Source organism: Theropithecus gelada, chromosome 4 (genome assembly GCF_003255815.1).
Source record: "Theropithecus gelada isolate Dixy chromosome 4, Tgel_1.0, whole genome shotgun sequence".
NCBI classification, from domain to species: Eukaryota; Metazoa; Chordata; class Mammalia; order Primates; family Cercopithecidae; genus Theropithecus; species Theropithecus gelada.
Genome location: NC_037671.1, coordinates 59,089,040 through 59,106,335, shown reverse-complemented (window position 1 = coordinate 59,106,335; position 17,296 = coordinate 59,089,040). Strand labels below are relative to the sequence as shown.

Here is a 17,296-nt window from a genome sequence, read left to right as displayed (position 1 = left end):
TGTGCTGAGTCATATATTTTAGATAATTTACTTAACAAATCATCTTAAGTGGAGTTCCCCTCTTACCTGTTACCAATCATTTCTCTTCTTGCTCTGATATTCTTTCTTACCACCTTGAAGCAACATTAAAATTTTTAAAAAACAAAGGATCAGCTACATTACACATTTTATCAAGTTATTTCCCTATCCCTATGAAGGTCATTTAGAAAAATACATTTATGGCCACCCACCAGCTCTGACACCAACAGCAGCGCCACTGCCACTGCCCACCTTCTGCAACCGCCACCACAGCCACCTTCTCCTCCTCCGCTGTCCTCTCCCGTCCTCGCCTCTGTCGACTATCAGGCGAGCCTTGAACCAGGATGGCTGAGCCCCGCCAGGAGTTCGATGTGATGGAAGATCACGCTGGGACGTACGGGTTGGGGGACAGGAAAGATCAAGAGGGCTACACCATGCTCCAAGACCAAGAGGGTGACACGGACGCTGGCCTGAAAGCTGAAGAAGCAGGCATTGGAGACACCCCCAGCCTGAAAGATGAAGCTGCTGGTCACGTGACCGAAGCTGGCTAGATCAGTAAAAGCAAAGACGGAACTGGAAGCGATGACAAAAAAGCCAAGAGGGCTGATAGTAAAACGAAGATCGCCACACCCAGGGGATCGGCCCCTCCAGGCCAGAAAGGCCAGGCCAACGCCACCAGGATTCCAGCAAAAACCCTGCCCGCCCCAAAGACACCACCCAGTTCTGGTGAACCTCCAAAATCAGGGGATCGCAGCGGCTACAGCAGCCCCGGCTCCCCGGGCACTCCTGGCAGCCGCTCCCGCATCCCGTCCCTTCCAACCCCTCCAGCCCGAGAGCCCAAGAAGGTGGCGGTGGTCCGTACTCCACCCAAATCGCCGTCTTCCGCCAACAGCCGCCTGCAGACCGCCCCCGTGCCCATGCCAGACCTGAAGAACGTCAAGTCCAAGATTGGCTCCACTGAGAACCTGAAGCATCAGCCGGGAGGCGGGAAGGTGCAAATAGTCTACAAATCAGTTGACCTGAGCAAGGTGACCTCCAAGTGTGGCTCATTAGGCAACATCCACCATAAACCAGGAGGTGGCCAGGTGGAAGTAAAATCTGAGAAGCTGGACTTCAAGGACAGAGTCCAGTCGAAGATCGGGTCCCTGGACAATATCACTCATGTCCCTGGCGGAGGAAATAAAAAGATTGAAACCCACAAGCTGACCTTCCGCGAGAACGCCAAAGCCAAGACAGACCACGGGGTGGAAATCGTGAACAAGTCGCCGGTGGTGTCTGGGGACACGTCTCCATGGCACCTCAGCAATGTCTCCTCCACCGGCAGCATCGACATGGTAGACTCGCCCCAGCTCGCCACGCTAGCCGACGAGGTGTCTGCCTCCCTGGCCAAGCAGGGTTTGTGATCAGGCCCCCGGGGCGGTCAATAATCGTGGAGAGAAGAGAGAGTGAGGGTGTGGGGAAAAAAAGAATGACCCGGCCCCGCCTTCTGCCCTCAGCTGCTCCTCGCAGTACGGTTAACCGGTTCATCACTTAACTTGCTTTTATCGCTCGGCTTTGGCTCGGGACTTCAAAATCAGTGATGGGAATAAAAGCAAATTTCATCTTTCCAAATTGATCGGTGGGCTAATAATAAAATATTTTTTACAAAACATTCAAAAAAAAAAAAGAAAAATACACGTATTATATATCTATGAGGGGAAGCGCTGTCAATAAACTCGTAATCAAAATGAAAAGGAATGTAAAAGGCCATCTTCTCTCAGTGTATTGGCAAATCTGGGTATGGTTAGCCATAGGGCAAGTTAGAACTAAGAAACCAGTTAAGGATGGAGAATGCAAGTGTTGATCAAAGAAGAAAGCTCAAGGAAATGGGATGAATCTCTTTAAACCAGCTGAGGCCCAGGAAGCTATATTAAAGCAAGGATGGATAGATGGGTAGAGTGAGATCAAAGTATGCAACCTAACCTCCAGGTTCAGAAGTGTCAAAGACTGAGAGGAGGCCAGGTGAGGATGCTCACACTTGTAACCCCAATACTTGGGAGACAGAGGTGGGAGGATTGCTCGAAGCCAAGAATTACCAGCCTGAGTAACCTAATGAGACTTCATCTACCAAAAATTAAAAAAAAATAGCCAGGTATGGTGGTGACTGCCTGTAGTCTCAGCTACTTGGGAGGTTGTGCCAGGAGGATTGCTTGAGCCTGGGAGATAGAGGCTACAGTAAGCTATGATAATGCCACTGCACTCCAGCGTGGGCAATAGAGCAAGCCCCCATCTGAAAAAAAAAAAAAAAAAAAAAAAGACAAAAGACAGAGGAACAAGGGACTTAGCAGGGATGGCATTTGGGGACAGTGTTGTCAGTCCTTGATTCTATGGTAGAGAAGTTGTTAGAACAGTCAGCAGGACATAGAACCTTGGGCAAATGTACATCCTGTTCACAGAAAGAGGGAAAGACTAAACTTGTCATTCTATGAAAAGATAGAAAGCTTAGTGAGCTACTCTTTTTTATTGGTAGGGGTACAGTTTTGCTACGTAGTTAGTTCAAGATAGTCTTCCAGTCTGAAATCCTTACAAATGTTTTAGATGGTGAAGCAGGTCACGTAAGTATTTACAATCATAGGCTCCAAAAGCAAATTGTCTGATCCACAACCCTAGCTCCAATACTTACTACCCATGTAATCTTTCCATGCTTCTGTTTCTCCATCTGTGAAATGGGAATAATAAAATACCCCATTATGAGTTGATATGTTAGGTATATAACAATATAAAGTAATTATTATTAATTATAATATTAGTTGTAATAATATAATCACTATTTTATTTTATAAAAATAATTATTTATATTATTAATTAATACAATCATATCACTATTACAAAAATATTATATTTTATTTTATAATTACTAAGTATATCATTAATATTGTAATTATATTAATTTATTGATAGCATTTTACTATACCCCTAGTATATTAATTACATTATATTAATTAATAATAATAAATTACGTTAATTACTATTAATATTTTATTATTAATTGAAGCAAACTGAACCAGATTACCCCCATACAAGCTTAGGTCAAACATGTGAGAGTAGGAGGGGAGTTTATAGCACTGAGTACAGGGGAGGGCTTCAATAAATATAGCTAATTAACCTTGATGTCTATGAGTCTATATTAGACAAACCTCAATCTTTTGTAAAAATATAAAGAAAAAATTATTATAGCTTTCTGTTTTATAAAGGACAACCAGGTGGTCTCCCATAGAGCCCTTTTTCCAAAGTAGGAGTCAGCTTGGCCCTGCTAAGCTTCTTCAGCTTTCTGGAGATTCTGGGTCAAATTTACCCAAGTGATAAGGATGGAGACATGGCAATGAAATGGTAAGGATGTAACTATAATTTTTTAATACAAGGAGTCTTGTGAAATTGCTGGATTAGGAGGTGTGGCCTAGGCAAATTCCTCACATGCTAAAGGAGAGGACCGCATCTCTGTGTGTACAAGGAAACATCTGACGTTCTGCTGGAGTGTCGGGTTGGCCTTCATTAATCTGGGTAGTGGTAGCCTAAGGAGAGCCGGAAGAGAGCAAGAGTAGCAAGAGTAGCGGCTCAGCAAGCTGTAACTAAGAGGGTTTCCTTTAGGGGAAGAGCTGCAGTGCAAATGAAGCAGGGAGGCAGTGCAAATGAAAAATATGCAACAGGAATGGTTTGTGTGGTTTGTGAAGTGCTGAAGAATTTTGATGCCACTTGCTAGGTGTGCAGTCTTCAGGCAATTCCTTACACCTCTAACCCCGGGAGTTCTCATCTATAAAATAGGAATAAGAGTAGTATCTACTTGGGGCTGCTGTGAGGATTGTATGAGTGAATGCATGTAAAGCATTTAGCAGAGAGTAGATACTCAATAAGTGCTAGCTATTACTACAAATAACTAGGTGGTCCACATCAAGGTAGCCATTCAGTAATGAGGATGACTGGTACATGTTGTTCCATGCCTTTTGGGGAAGGGGGACAGATGAATAATGATCATACCTGTCAACTCCCAGGGTGCTGTTGGTGCCCCTTAATCTAGGCACTAAGACCTAGACTTTTAACAGCTCACCAGACGGCAGACCACCAGGAAGTCTGATACATTAACTACAATCCTGCAATGTGTTCTCTAGGTAGATTCCTGCCTCATTACAAGTGACCACAGACTGAAATTGTGCAAAGAACAGTGCCCACTAGGCCCAGAGGAGGTCTGAGGCACCCAGAAAATCATATTGATCCAAGGTCTGTTTCTGTGTGGAATGCATGAATGTTGTGTCACCAAACCCTTCAAGCCTAGAGGGTCAGAAGAGAACTTGGAGGAAAAAGAACTAGCCAGACTGAGAGATCGGGACACCTCAGGAAACTGGACTTGCCCACTGGAGTAAGACAGTTACATAATGAAATAATCAGCTTCATACTGTAACAATATGTGATCATGATGATGTGACACTGAGACCTAGTATCCTGGAAATATGGTGGTGAGGAGGGAGTTGAGGTCCACAAATATGGCAAGAGTGGTGTCGTAGTCTGTTTTGTGCTGTTGAAACAGAATACCCCAAGCTTAGTAATTCATAATGAACAGAAATTTATTGGCTCACAGTACTGGAGGCTGCAAAGTCCAGTATCAAGGTGCTGGCATCTGGTGAGTGCCTTGCTGTGTCATCACATGGTGGAAGATGAAGATGGTGGGGGGAGAGAGAGAGACAGAGAGAGAGAGGAGAGAAGAGGCTGAACTAGCTCTTTTATAACAAATCCACTCCTAAAGTAGCAGCATTAATCCATTCATGAGGGCAGAGCCCTCATGGTCTAATCACCTCTCAAACGTCCCACCTCCCAATACTGTTACAACAATAATCTAATTTCTACATGAGTTTTTGCAAAGGAAAAAATTTAAACCATCGCATTCCAGTTCTGGTGGGAAGCTAGAAACGACGAGTAGGTGAAACTGAACAGCTGGATGGGCGGTGTTCCCACCAGAGTGCAGAATCACCCTGGTGGGATCGAGGGCACCAGTTGCCAGGTCTGCAGACTTCACAGCAGACTGTTGAATGTGGGCTTGGGGAAGGATTTAGGAAGAATGGTGGCTATATTTACCAGAATGTCTACGAGTTGTTTCTGGGAACCTAATACTAATTCCTTCTGTCCCTCTTTTAGGCCTTAAGACTGTAGCAGTTTATGCAGACTCTGAACCCAAGACTAGCTTTCAGGACTAGTGCTGTTGGCTTGGAATGGGCTTATCCATTCAAACATCTAGATATAAATTGGGTAGTTAATTGGCATGAAGGCAGCTTAGGAATCAAGTTAGCCCTTCTTCCCATGACAGAAGTCTATGGAAGTGGTCTTAGATCATTAATACAGTCTTTTCTTCTCTTAGGGTTACAACTGACATCTCAGTGGGAATTACCTTAGGGGACTCATTTGTCTCTCTCCCAATGTGTTTAAAGATGCTAGAGGACAAGGAAACTCCCAGCACATCATCTCCATTTAGTCTTTGGGTGGCAGCACTCACCTGCACTTGGGAGACTTATCTAAACTTTTATAGTTTAGAACAGAAAGTTTCCTTTGCTAACCAGACGGATAGTCCCCGAGACACTTCTTACAATCTCAGGAGTACGCAGGTGCTGCCATTGTTGATGGATCAAATGACTTATACTGTATTCAGAAGCCTCAGTACCTACGTGGATTTGTATGATTCTTACGATTCTCATTGGGGAAGTTGGAGAACTCATTAAGAATCTAATGAAAGGTATGGATCATGTCCTCAAAATGAGACACAAGTCTTTACGTGTAATTTCAGGTCTCTAGAAACCTACTCATGAATTCCAGTTTGAACTTCTACAGTAGAGACAGGACTGGCAAGAACAGGCTTTAGGTTTATGGCTTTCTTCTTTGAAATATAAACTCCACTATATTCCAATTTAGTGTGTTTGCTGTTTGTTGCCCTGTTTTACTCCATAAAGTATTTGTGGCTACAAAGACATTTTCAAGATGTGCTTTTCTTTCTGTTCCTATATTCATAGGGTGTCTTTACGTGGTATATCAATAACCTCTGGAACTATATATTATTAATACATCTTTTACTAATCATCAGTTGCTCACACAATTTTCTGCTCTCCTTGGTACATTTAGTACCTCTGCTCTCCTAGTGACATTATTTTTTTGGCTACAAGTGCATTGATGCATTAGCATACAACTCTATTAGCACAAAATATTTAATGCAAAAGTCCTAAATGACAAAGAATTATTTTAAGAAATAGGAGAACTCTAGCTATTCAATGTTGCTGTAGTTTTATTATCAACACAACTTAGAACTTAATACTTAAATAATAACTAAAATTTTATTCATCTTGTAACATTTGCTATGCAATGATAAAGTTCCTACCTTATTTTTTTATCTTTTTACTTAAGAAGTGTAGAAGTTTCAGATGTAGAATGTTTGTAACTTATATGGCAAGTTTCATCTTGGATCTAGAAGGCAATACCTTCAACTTTCAAACTTGCTTTGTAAATTGCCCATTCTTAGAAATGGTGGAGATATTTTATACCATCTGAATAGTAATGAACAATATTGCTCAGTGATTTATAACTCTAAGAGCTTTATAATTTGATTTATGAACAGCTCTCAAATTTTCCATTGGCAGTTCATACAACTATGAGTAAATTTTCTGGCCAAATGACTCAGTATTTTGCTGCATGACTAATCCCACACTCAGTGTGGAAACTATATAAATGAATTCTATTTGCTTGTGGATAATAAATGATTACTTTCCAAAAACTGTCTGCAAAGCATTATATAGTAAATGAATTCAATTATATTGATGTTTTTAAGCTCCCAAACCCAGCTGACTTTTTTGAAAAGTCTGTAATGTTCACACACACAAAAAGAACGCCCCTCTCACCCCCCCTGGAATTATCATGGCTTCTGCAGTTTGGTAACCCGTAGAATAACAAAATCTAGGCTCTACAATAGCTAAAATGTTAAAAGAACAATCTGAAATAATTCCATTTGCAATATTTTCTCAGTATACTTTTAAGTTATTTTAAAAGTTTTTATTATGGTAAAATAAAGCCCTTTACCAGGGAATATTTGCTGAAAATAATATTTGATATTACTGCAAGTTACAATTATTTGCCTTTCAAAAAATTTTTTTATCAAGAAGAAGGATAAAAGAAAATAGTAATCTATCCACATGATGGTTTCCCTGGTTCTGGTGGCTGGAAATCACCTCCAAATTTATTTTAGATGAAGTAGGTTCTTCCAGATGATATAGCTCCTTTACCTTTTAATGCAAGCACATGTAAAACACTTCACCTAGAAACAGGGAAGTTACCAGGCCAAAATTAGTATGCTTTATTTCTAATAATTTATTGCTAGAGCCATTCTTACCTAAACTTCTTATTTTCAAGGGGGTAATATTTCAATGTAATGTCCTTGTGTGATTACCAACTGGGTAATTTACTCACTTCCATATAAATTGGTAATAATCACAGACAACCTAGGCTACATTCCAAGACATTCCTTATCTTTCCCTAAAAGTCATTATTCAAGTCTGAGTATTAGTAGCCAGATTTGATGGGAAAGAAATCCTGGGCATGGAGCCATCCTAACTAGTCAGGCTCAATTTTAACTCTGCAGAGTCCAAAGCAACCTGAGACTACAAAGACCAGTCTGTGGGGGGACTCAAGGTATTTTGAACAAATTACTAAATCACAAATCCCCAGGAGAATGTCCTCTTCTCCCCTGTCTTTAATTATTTCTCTCCCTCTTCTGGCTCCGTCTCCCAAATTCCCTAGAAACTTGTTCAAATATCCCTAGCCTGACAAAATAATCACCATTTGCCTTTATTCAGGATTTAATTGCTTTTCTACTCATCCCCTTTAGAGTTAAATTTCTGCAAAGATTGTAGACAACAACCCTCTCCTCTTTTTCATCTCTCATTCCCTCTTGAACTCATTAATGTCTGGTTTTAGCCTCTCCTGCCATGCTGAATCAGTTCTCTGAAAGGTTTCCAGAGGACTCCTAGTCACCAGTCCTCAGTCCTTGCCCTTCTTAGCCTCCCATTTGTGCATCTGTTCCAGAGAGTCACTAAATTGGAACACTCCCTACTTGGCTTCGACCACTTTGCTATCCTCCAGTCCACAAATGGAAGCTGTCTCCAAAGTTCTGATTCTGAGATGCTCTAGCATCTATTCCTTAGTCATTTCCTCTATTTCCATTAATTTCCATTACTCCAACTACAATGTTGATGACTCCCTATCTGTTTTTGGTTCTGACCTCTCCACATTTCCATGGGCTTGCTGGATATTTTCACACTGCTGTCCTTCTGACGCTTCCAAGTCAGTGGGTCTAAAACACAGTTTTTTATCTTCTCCTTCCAAATTATTCATCTATCCTAGCTCAAAACCTGAGTTATCTTCAGTTCTTCCCTTTTTCTCAACTGGTTGCTACATAGCTTAGGGTGGAAACTTTTCTTCCTTCTGATGTTTCTTCCTGATCCATACATTAGGAACTTGTGCCACAACTTTCTGCCTCTAGGAAAGTACTCAGAAAGATGTTTCTGCCACGTTATTAAAGCACCTTACTCACTGTTATCTTTCAGGAATGAAAAGAGTTAGTGATGGAAAAACTCAAGAGGGCCTACTAGCCTTTAGTGGGCAGGAGTGATGTATAAAATTCCCTTCTCACACATGGGCCTGTCTCTTGCTCACACATGCTGAGTGCCTTATGGAAGTGTCAGGCTTCCCTTTGCCTTTGGTGTTTATCCCGGAATTTGAACAGGTTGGGTTCCTTCCTGCCCTAATGTTGGGGAGGTCTGTCATTTTTCAGCTGTGACTGGGTGGGCATGCTGAGTGAGGAAAAAGGAATAAGATGCCCCATTTTGGCCTTGAGGCTAAGCTGTCTTCTTCAATCTGACTTTATCTTGAAGAGAGTTAACACAATATTTTAATTTCCTTATGGTTCCTTGTGTCTATTCCCAATTTGGTTGAGACTCTAAAGGGAAGAAAGGCTGTATAATGGACCATCTTCTACATATGTGATATCCAACTCTCTTAGCTATCTTTCCCAACTTTTTTGTTTTCTTTTGGGTGACAATGATAACTTACTCTCATAAATAAGTCAACAAATTATACATAATTTTCCATTATAAATTTTCATTTTTTTGTATGAAAGATTTGGCCATTGCTCTCCCCCTCCATCCCTACCCTCAAACTTAACAATTCTTTTTGTGTGTGTGACTTTTATACAATGTCAATTATTCTTTTTTTAAAAGCAAAAACCTACCAGGAAGGCAAGGTATAATTTCTACTAAATTAACTTCCAAAAAGCACTGCTTGGCTGATTTAGTATTTATTGAATTCCACAATGCATTAGGCACCACGTAAACACACAGAAAGAAGCAATTAATAATATGTATGCTATTATTTGGAAAAAATGATAAATTAGCAACAAACAAATCAGAAAATAACAATGGAACTAAATATTAAATTATTTCAAGGATTTGGTTTGTTTATTATTAGCATCTTTAAGACAACTGATGGAAAGAACAGAAATGAATGCATCTAAAAAGAAATATCTGTAATCCTATTCCATAGCAGTTAAGCATTTGCCTGCCAAGAGAGATAAATGATGTTCTTGTGTGCACTTGAAACTTATAAATGGCTGCAGCAAGACGCAGGATGATAACAATTGTGCTAAAGGAATAGTTCAGAAAACCATAATAGCGATTTAGTTGCTTTTTGTTGTTAAAAAATATAGCGTTTGGGGCAATTTGAATACTATGCTGTGTCTGTGTCTTTGACATGTTTCTGTTCAAGTATATGTAGGCTATTTCAGCTCACTTACAAATTTCAGTCAATGAGAAGCATAAAGATGACCTTCCAAAATTCTGTTAGTTATTTCCCCCAATGTCTGCACACGATTAGTTCAGTTTTGTTGTTTAAAATTACTCCACCATGCCATTGTTGAGTCAATGCGGTGGAGAATTCTTCCTTTCCTGATGTGCCACACATTGCAAGCTCTCAGGATTTTCTTCAACAACCTCTGCATAATTGTTGAATATAGTTTCCCACTGCAGTGGGCTGCGGTATCAGGAAACCTTTAGCCATATGTACATGATGTAGTGCTACCTGTCACCCCCTCTGAGTGCTAGAGACCCATGAAGCCTATCCTGGAATGCAGTGCAGCCTACATGCTGCCATTCAAAATTCCCACCTTACCCAGTGTCTCCAAGCAAGGTCCCTTCTGAGTTCAATCCAAACAACTGAATGAATGAGATGCAACATGTCAACAATTCGAATGTTTATTTTGTTTTAGGAAACCAGCTGTAAACAAAACGTATCTGTTGTTTTCCATGTTTATGAATCTGGCACTAAGAGACTGCATTAAGCAATGCCTTTTTAGGTTTAATACTTACACACGGTAATGTGTTACTGGCCTTAAGGACATTAATGATTAAGCTTTTACGCAGAGCTGTACGGTTTTGTATAGTTGGAAAACAACATGATTTTGAGATCACTACAAGCAAATAAAACTTTTATTCCTCCCAATTATTTACCTGCTTTTCAAAATTTTATAAATTTTTATGACACAATTTCTTCAGTCTATTAGGTATTCCAAAAAAGAGGCTAATACAGTCGTTATAAGAAACTCCACAAATGCAGTCAAGTGTTACCTTTTCACTATAATTAAAGTTTTCTTATGCGAGTAAATGAAACAAACAATCCAGCCCCACACAGGGAAAGCCAGCATTGCCTTGGGGGCAGCAGCACGCGGCACAGCACCGCCCGCCAAGGCCGCAAGATGCCGCAGACTGACTGCTGCAGCAGTCGCTTCCTGGCCAGCTGGCCGTGGCCGTCCGCAGAAAGGCACACTGCAGCGCTCTTGCCATACCTTCCGCGCTGGCATTGCATCAGTGTTAAATCCCCTGGCCACCAACTGCCATATACTTTTTGCTGGTTATGAAGAAACGTGGGGAGGGGACAAAAGGGAGACAGTGTGCCTGCAAGTGTGAGAGATCACTATTGCCTCACACTCCCTAAAAAATTTCTCCCCCAAATATTTATAAGCCAAGTCCCAACTTACTTCATCTGTCAGGTCCCTAAATCTGAAATCCCCTCGCCCTTCAAATGCACTAAATGAGTCAGGGTTTTTAGGGCAAACCCAGGGATACAAGAAGATCGAAACTGCCTAATTCTTAGCTGCGAAATAAGTACCAAGTTTGGGGTGGAAGAGTTCACCGCTGCAGACCAGAGCGTACTACCCCCGGAGCGCTCCTAGTTTAGAGAGGCTTGGAGAGGAGTGGGCCTCCCGTTCCTGGAGTATCCCAATTCCCAGGGAAGGCCCTTCCCGGCGCTCGCGCTTCAGCGTGCGAGGAACCCCCACAAGCAATAGCTCACCCGACTGCATCCTTCAAAGCCCCAACCTCGGGGCGGGGCGCAGGGAGTTGGGAGGTGGGGGGTAGCACCGCCGGGAGGCTCCTGTCAGCGCCTCACGGTTTTCCCCCTGGCTCCTTGGCGCCCCCTGACGATAGGCTCCGCAGCAATTTGGCCAAGGGAGGCTGGATAGGCGGAAGCGCCGGGTGTCCGGGAAGCTAGAGGCTCCCGGTCAATGCACCTGAGGACGGCGCGGACTGGCGGGCGGCCCCGCGGGAGGGCGCTGGGCTCTCAGGCCCGGGCGCAGCCCGCGGCCGCCGCCGAAACCGCCGCAGCCATGTCCGCGCGCCCGCGCTGCCGCAGCCCGGCTGTGATGTCATCAGCCGAGCCCCCGCCGCGGCGCCCCATTCCCGCCCCCAGCAGGCTGCCGCGGCTGCAGCCCGGGCGCCGCGTCCCCGCCCCGACCCACGTGCGCCCGGCTTCTGGGATGCTGAGGTCGGCGGCGGCCGCAGGACGATGCGCGGAGCCCAGGCGGTCGCGGCGGCGGCGCTGCTCCTCCCCACTCGCCGCGTCCCCGGCGGGGCTGCGCCCGGGGGCTGCGCACGGACGGGGGCGGGGGCGCCTGGGGAGGGAGGGGAGAGGATCCCAGTCGCCGAGTCGCAGCCTCGTCGCTGTCTGCTGAGTCATGGCAAGCGCTCCCCGCAGCCCTGGATCACTCGCGTAGCGCGGCTGGCGCGGGGTGCGCAGCCATTGGGCTGGGCGCGGGGCCGCGAGCGCCGGGCATGACGCGCTGAGCCGCGCTCACCCGTGCCCGCCGTCCCGGCGTGCGCCCCGCGCGGGTGCCTGTGCCGCCGCCCTCCAGCCCTGCCGTCGAGTCGCCCCCGCCTCGCCCGCACCATGATCGCCGCGGCTTTCCTCGTCTTGCTGAGACCCTACAGCATCCAATGTGCCCTCTTCCTCTTGTTGCTTCTGCTGGGCACCATCGCCACCATCGTCTTCTTCTGCTGCTGGCACCGCAAGCTCCAGAAAGGGAGGCATCCGATGAAATCGGTCTTCTCGGGTCGTTCGAGAAGCCGAGGTAAGACACGCCGCGACGGGTTTCTGCGGCTACCAGGAACATTTAAGCCGATTTGGAGAGTGAAGCGCGGCTCCCTCAGTTCTCCTCGGCTGCCCCTAGCCCCATCATTGCCCACTCCCCAGGCTGAGTACGTTTCTTTTATTTAACGCCCCTTGCCCTTTTTGCCCTCACCTCCGCCCTCCAGTCTCCCAGGTTTGAATAACCACGGCGATGCAGAGGGCAGGGAGGGGAGAAACGAACTCAAATTTTCAGTCAGTTTGCTAAACCCTTAAGGGTAATTTGAGCGTAGTCCGGGGCTGCGGCAGCCTTGCCTTCACCCGTCCTTCGCTGGAGCGTAGGGGTAAGAAAGTAAGGCATGGAAAGTTCGGGACTCCCCAACTCCCCCAGAACTTTCATGCAAACTTCTCGCGGAGAAATCACCTAGAGACCGATGGCCCCAGGACTCCTCCTCCCTCCCCCAGGATGTCCCACCGAATTCCAGGCGTCTGCAATATGCTTTCCCGACCCTGGTCTCCCAGGTAAGTCATGAATCACTTAGTGAAGAACAAGGAGTTAAATGAAGTGTCATTTCTCTTTTCTCCCCAGATGCTGTTTTGAGATCGCACCACTTTCGTTCTGAGGTAATTTATTTAGCGCGCACGCTCAAGGTCAGAAGAAGTTCTCTTTCCTGAGTACCAATATTAATTATATGCGTGTTAAGAAACCAGTAGGACACTGAATGACGAGCATGCTGTCCCCTAGCCGAAAGTGGCATGTTTCTTTTTAAGCGATTCCATATTAGTGCCCAGCGAACGGTTTTAGCAAATTTGTGTAGTGGAGCGGTTGTACAAGAGGGGAAAAGGCAAACCCTAAAAGTGCTGCAGACCTTAAAAAACTTAGCCACAGGGTGGATGTCACTTGAGTTTACAGTTTGTATTTTGCTGGTGGAAGTGTTTTCTGGGTGCTCTCAGTTGATTCTGGTTGTTCACTGGGATAAACGAAGAGGTTAGTGCAGAACAGTTTGATCCATATGCATTTCAATTTCGATTTTCAAGTTTACATTTCTGTTCTCTCATAAAGCTCTCCATGTTTTAATGGGGACTATCTGATGATGTTTGCAAAGCGATGACGGTAGTGTGTGCTTAAATTAAATGCTTGTGCTAGTCTCTACTCCCGAAACGTGGACCATCCCTCTAGGGCAATTAACTCCTAATCACTGCACCCAGGAACCAGCTCCACTGAAGAAACGCAAGCTCTCCCTGACCTAGGATTTCTTTAGGAGTTTTCAGGCCAACCTCCACTTATCCTAAAATAATTTCCCCTCTTTTTAGGAAAGTTACACGCCGCCAGGCTTGGAAGTTGCTGCTTGGTGCAGTTTACTCATGTCGGCAAAGACTTCATAGTTAAACGCCCTCCATTTACCTGAAGTTATCTTACCTTTCATTTCATTAATTAGATATTTTATGCCACCCTAGATGTTTTATTGGGTTCTAGTTGCTTAAAAACTTTAACTGTATTATTGCAATATCATTAAAATGTTGCATAAAGAGTAATTCTACTGCATATAGCCCTGGAGGGTGAGAACTCTATTCAATTTAGGATTCTTGAGAGGATAAGTTAACCAGTCAGGTAATCAGAGGTTCCATTCCTGGCTTTACATTAACTAGCTGTGTGATATGTCTCGGTGCCTCCGTTTACCCATCTGTAAGATAGAGCCATTAGTACCTTGCAGGGTTATAGGAAGGTGGAGGAAATTACAACAAACTGTGTAAAGAAGAATCCCACTTAGCTCATAATAAGTATTCAGTATTTGGTAGCTATCATTATATTTTGTAAAATCGAATTTTAAAGTGTATAAAAATAAATGATAATGTTTGCAAATTTTCAAGTCTTTATTAAATTAATTAATTCAAGTTTATGGAAAACATGAAAAACCGGGACTATTATAAAGCAACAGTTTTCGAATGTGAGATTAATTCAACAGAACAGTCCATTCAGATGTGATGAGAAGTAAATAATTGACAGAGTGCAAACACCAAAATACAGGATTTTGATTTTAAAAGGAGATAACCAGTTCCACACACATAAATGATAGAACTGGCCGGGCGCGGTGGCTCAAGCCTGTAATCCCAGCACTTTGGGAGGCTGAGGCGGGTGGATCACGAGGTCAGGAGATCGAGACCATCCTGGCTAACATGGTGAAACCCCGTCTCTACTAAAAATACAAAAAACTAGCCGGGCGTGGTGGCGGGCGCCTGTAGTCCCAGCTACTCGGAGGCTGAGGCAGGAGAATGGCGTGAACCTGAGAGGCGGAGCTTGCAGTGAGCCGAGATCGCGCCACTGCACTCCAGCCTGGGTGACACAGCGCGAGACTCTGTCTCAAAAAAAAAAAAATAAAAATAAAAAAAAAATAAAAAAAAAAAAATAAATAAATGATAGAACCAGAATAATAATCCTGTTATGGATTATTATGCTAGCCATCAGATATTTCAGCTAAAGCACAAACAAAAAATGAGATACAACTATGTCTTGTTTAGTTATCTCTCAGTTGAATGTTTTTGTCCTGAGCTTGCATTTGGTTAGGAAAGCTGGGGGTAGTTGTTTAATGCCTTAACCCACTTCATAAGATTCCTGGTACAGTTTGACATCTTTGTGTGATATTTGCCTTGTTTACTAGACTGTGAGCTCTTTGAGGGCAGGACCATATATTTCTTGTTTAGGGCTGTATCCTCACTATCTGGCTCAGTGCCTTGTATACAGTGGGTTATTAATAAATATTTATTGAATGAATGGATGAAAAAAAAATATCCTAGTGAGTGCTGGTTCCTGAAACTGGGCAAATAGAACTCAGAGTTGGGCGGAAAAGAAAAAATGCACATTCTCAGGACATTGCTCAGAATTCAACATTTGCTAAATCTCAACTCTTGCTAGATCTTTCCAGCCTTTTAAAAATTGCCCTGGAGTTTGTGCTAAAAATGTAAGTCACAAATTGAAACAAAATGGATTTGGTTTGATTTTTGTTTCTGAAAAACTTAAACACATTATTAGTTTAATTTGTTTATGGGCTACCCATCGGCAAGCTGTTTTGATAAACCACTCAAAGAATGCTATTTTATAAGTGAAAATTATGGGACTGTGTTGCAAAAGACTGTCATATTTCATCACTACGTTGCTTACACAAATGAAATATTTTCCCTTAAGGAAAACATAGGGAATATTTTTCTTTTCTCTTTTCTATCAAGATGCCATTTTCTGCAAGACTGTCTCTTTGAGAAATACCTCTGAATTTACTTGGATTTAAGCATGTTTTAAAAAATAAATTTTGTGTAGCATAATGAATATTCTTGTTGCTTTTTAGTAGTAGCTGCTGCAAAATAATTATCCAAGAAAATATTTTGATTTCTGACAAATCATAGTCATATTGAACTAAGAATTTAGTACTTTCTGTTTCTCCTTCCATTCTCAGTAAGTAGATAATTCACTTTCAGCGTTTCTACCGTGGTCAAAGGAGGAAAATGAGTTTAGGATCTGCTGACTCACTTTGAACCACGAAAAAGCTTTGGGCCAGCCCTTGTACAGATGAAGAAGTTCAGTGAGCACTTTGATGCTTTACTTGGCAGAAGGTATTACTTCTGGTACCCACATGCCCAGGAAGGAGTCCAATTGCACAGGAAGTTTTAGCCGGTTCCTTTTCAGGTAGTCAGAGAAATACTCCTAGAGAAAAAAATCGTGATACCAGAACTCAATTTGCTTTGGAGAAGTTCTGCAGTAGGGAAAAAAGCCACCTTCCTCATTCGAGGAGCTGCAGCTATTTTCTCCTCACTAAGTATATAATAAACACATTTCTTCAGTTTCTTCCTCATGAAGCTAGAAATAAATAATATGATGTTTATAAGATGTTTTGGAACCATAACTGCCAACCCTTTCTATTTTTACATGGTTGCAAACTTTACTAGCTTTTTAGTAGTCTTCTAAATGTTAATAAATAGCATATGAGAATGTGAAATTATTAATGCCGCTAGCAAGGCCTGAACAGCGTACCTTCAGTAATAGACAGAAATATGTGTTTTCTGTATCCTTATTAAACACTTATACAGTGTTTTTGTTCTTGTTGTTCTAAACAGCTAATGAAGAGAAGTGATTTCACATTGATATAGTAAGACAGTCTAGAAACCAAGTGTTCATTCTGGTTTCTAGAATCCTGTTATCTAAGAAGTGTACTTTTCCTGAGGATTTATAATGCTTTATGCTGTATGTTTAAACAGTGATTACCTGTTACCTTAGATTCCTGTGGTGAAAGTCAGGCTGTGACAATCCTGATTTTAAGGAAATTTCAGAAAGTGATATGGGTAATTGAGGTACCATTAGATTATAAGAAAGGGTTTTGGGAGTACTTCAGTAGAATGGAGACTATTATAATGCCCTTTGAGAATATCCAGAGTGAATAGTGGTAAATAATCCCTATTCATGAGCTCAGTGGAATAAGGGAAGCCTTGTCTGACATAAGGAAGGAGAAGAGTGTGTTCTATATCTACCAGTTTTTGAGTAAATATCTCCATTTCCTGTTTCAGGCAAAGGAACCAAGAGTTAAGCAGTTCCCAAAGAGTCACATAACAAGATAAGGACTGAATAACACAAGAATTATCTGGCTACATATTATCTGTCCTGTGGTGTTGAATCATGCCACTCACAGCCCAGAGAATAATATGCCCAAAATTTTCGCTGAAAGAAATTGAGTTTTTAGTTGACATTTCTTACAATACTGAATTGGCAAATCATTTAGTTTTTTCCAGTGATTATGTAAGTTATCCTAAATGAAACAATGGTCCACCTAAG

General features: G+C 42.8%; 3 protein-coding genes across 6 annotated transcripts in view; 2 read left to right on the top strand and 1 right to left on the bottom strand.

Moving 5' to 3' along the window:
• BEND6 (BEN domain containing 6) overlaps positions 1-11,913 on the bottom strand; it is a 75,760-nt gene extending 63,847 nt beyond the window's left edge. For 2 of the 4 annotated variants that reach the window (XM_025382638.1, XM_025382641.1), the window contains exon 1: positions 11,428-11,913. The gene's annotated coding sequence lies outside the window, so the exon portion shown is untranslated. Of the gene's footprint in view, positions 1-2,680; positions 2,717-11,427 lie in introns of all 4 variants that reach the window. The other 2 variants (XM_025382639.1, XM_025382640.1) reach the window with 2 other exon arrangements.
• LOC112622789 (microtubule-associated protein tau-like) lies at positions 228-1,433 on the top strand. Its single transcript, XM_025382642.1, has one exon. It carries the CDS (start codon positions 936-938, stop codon positions 1,419-1,421), a length of 486 nt encoding a protein of 161 aa, XP_025238427.1. The 5' UTR covers positions 228-935; the 3' UTR covers positions 1,422-1,433.
• A 27-nt stretch (positions 11,914-11,940) lies between the features above and the next one.
• LOC112623776 (dystonin) overlaps positions 11,941-17,296 on the top strand; it is a 485,036-nt gene continuing 479,680 nt past the window's right edge. The window contains exons 1-2 of the mRNA XM_025384438.1: positions 11,941-12,481; positions 13,067-13,101. Of these exons, the coding sequence (XP_025240223.1) occupies positions 12,301-12,481; positions 13,067-13,101 (216 nt within the window). The 5' untranslated portion in view covers positions 11,941-12,300. The remainder of the gene's footprint in view (positions 12,482-13,066; positions 13,102-17,296) is intronic.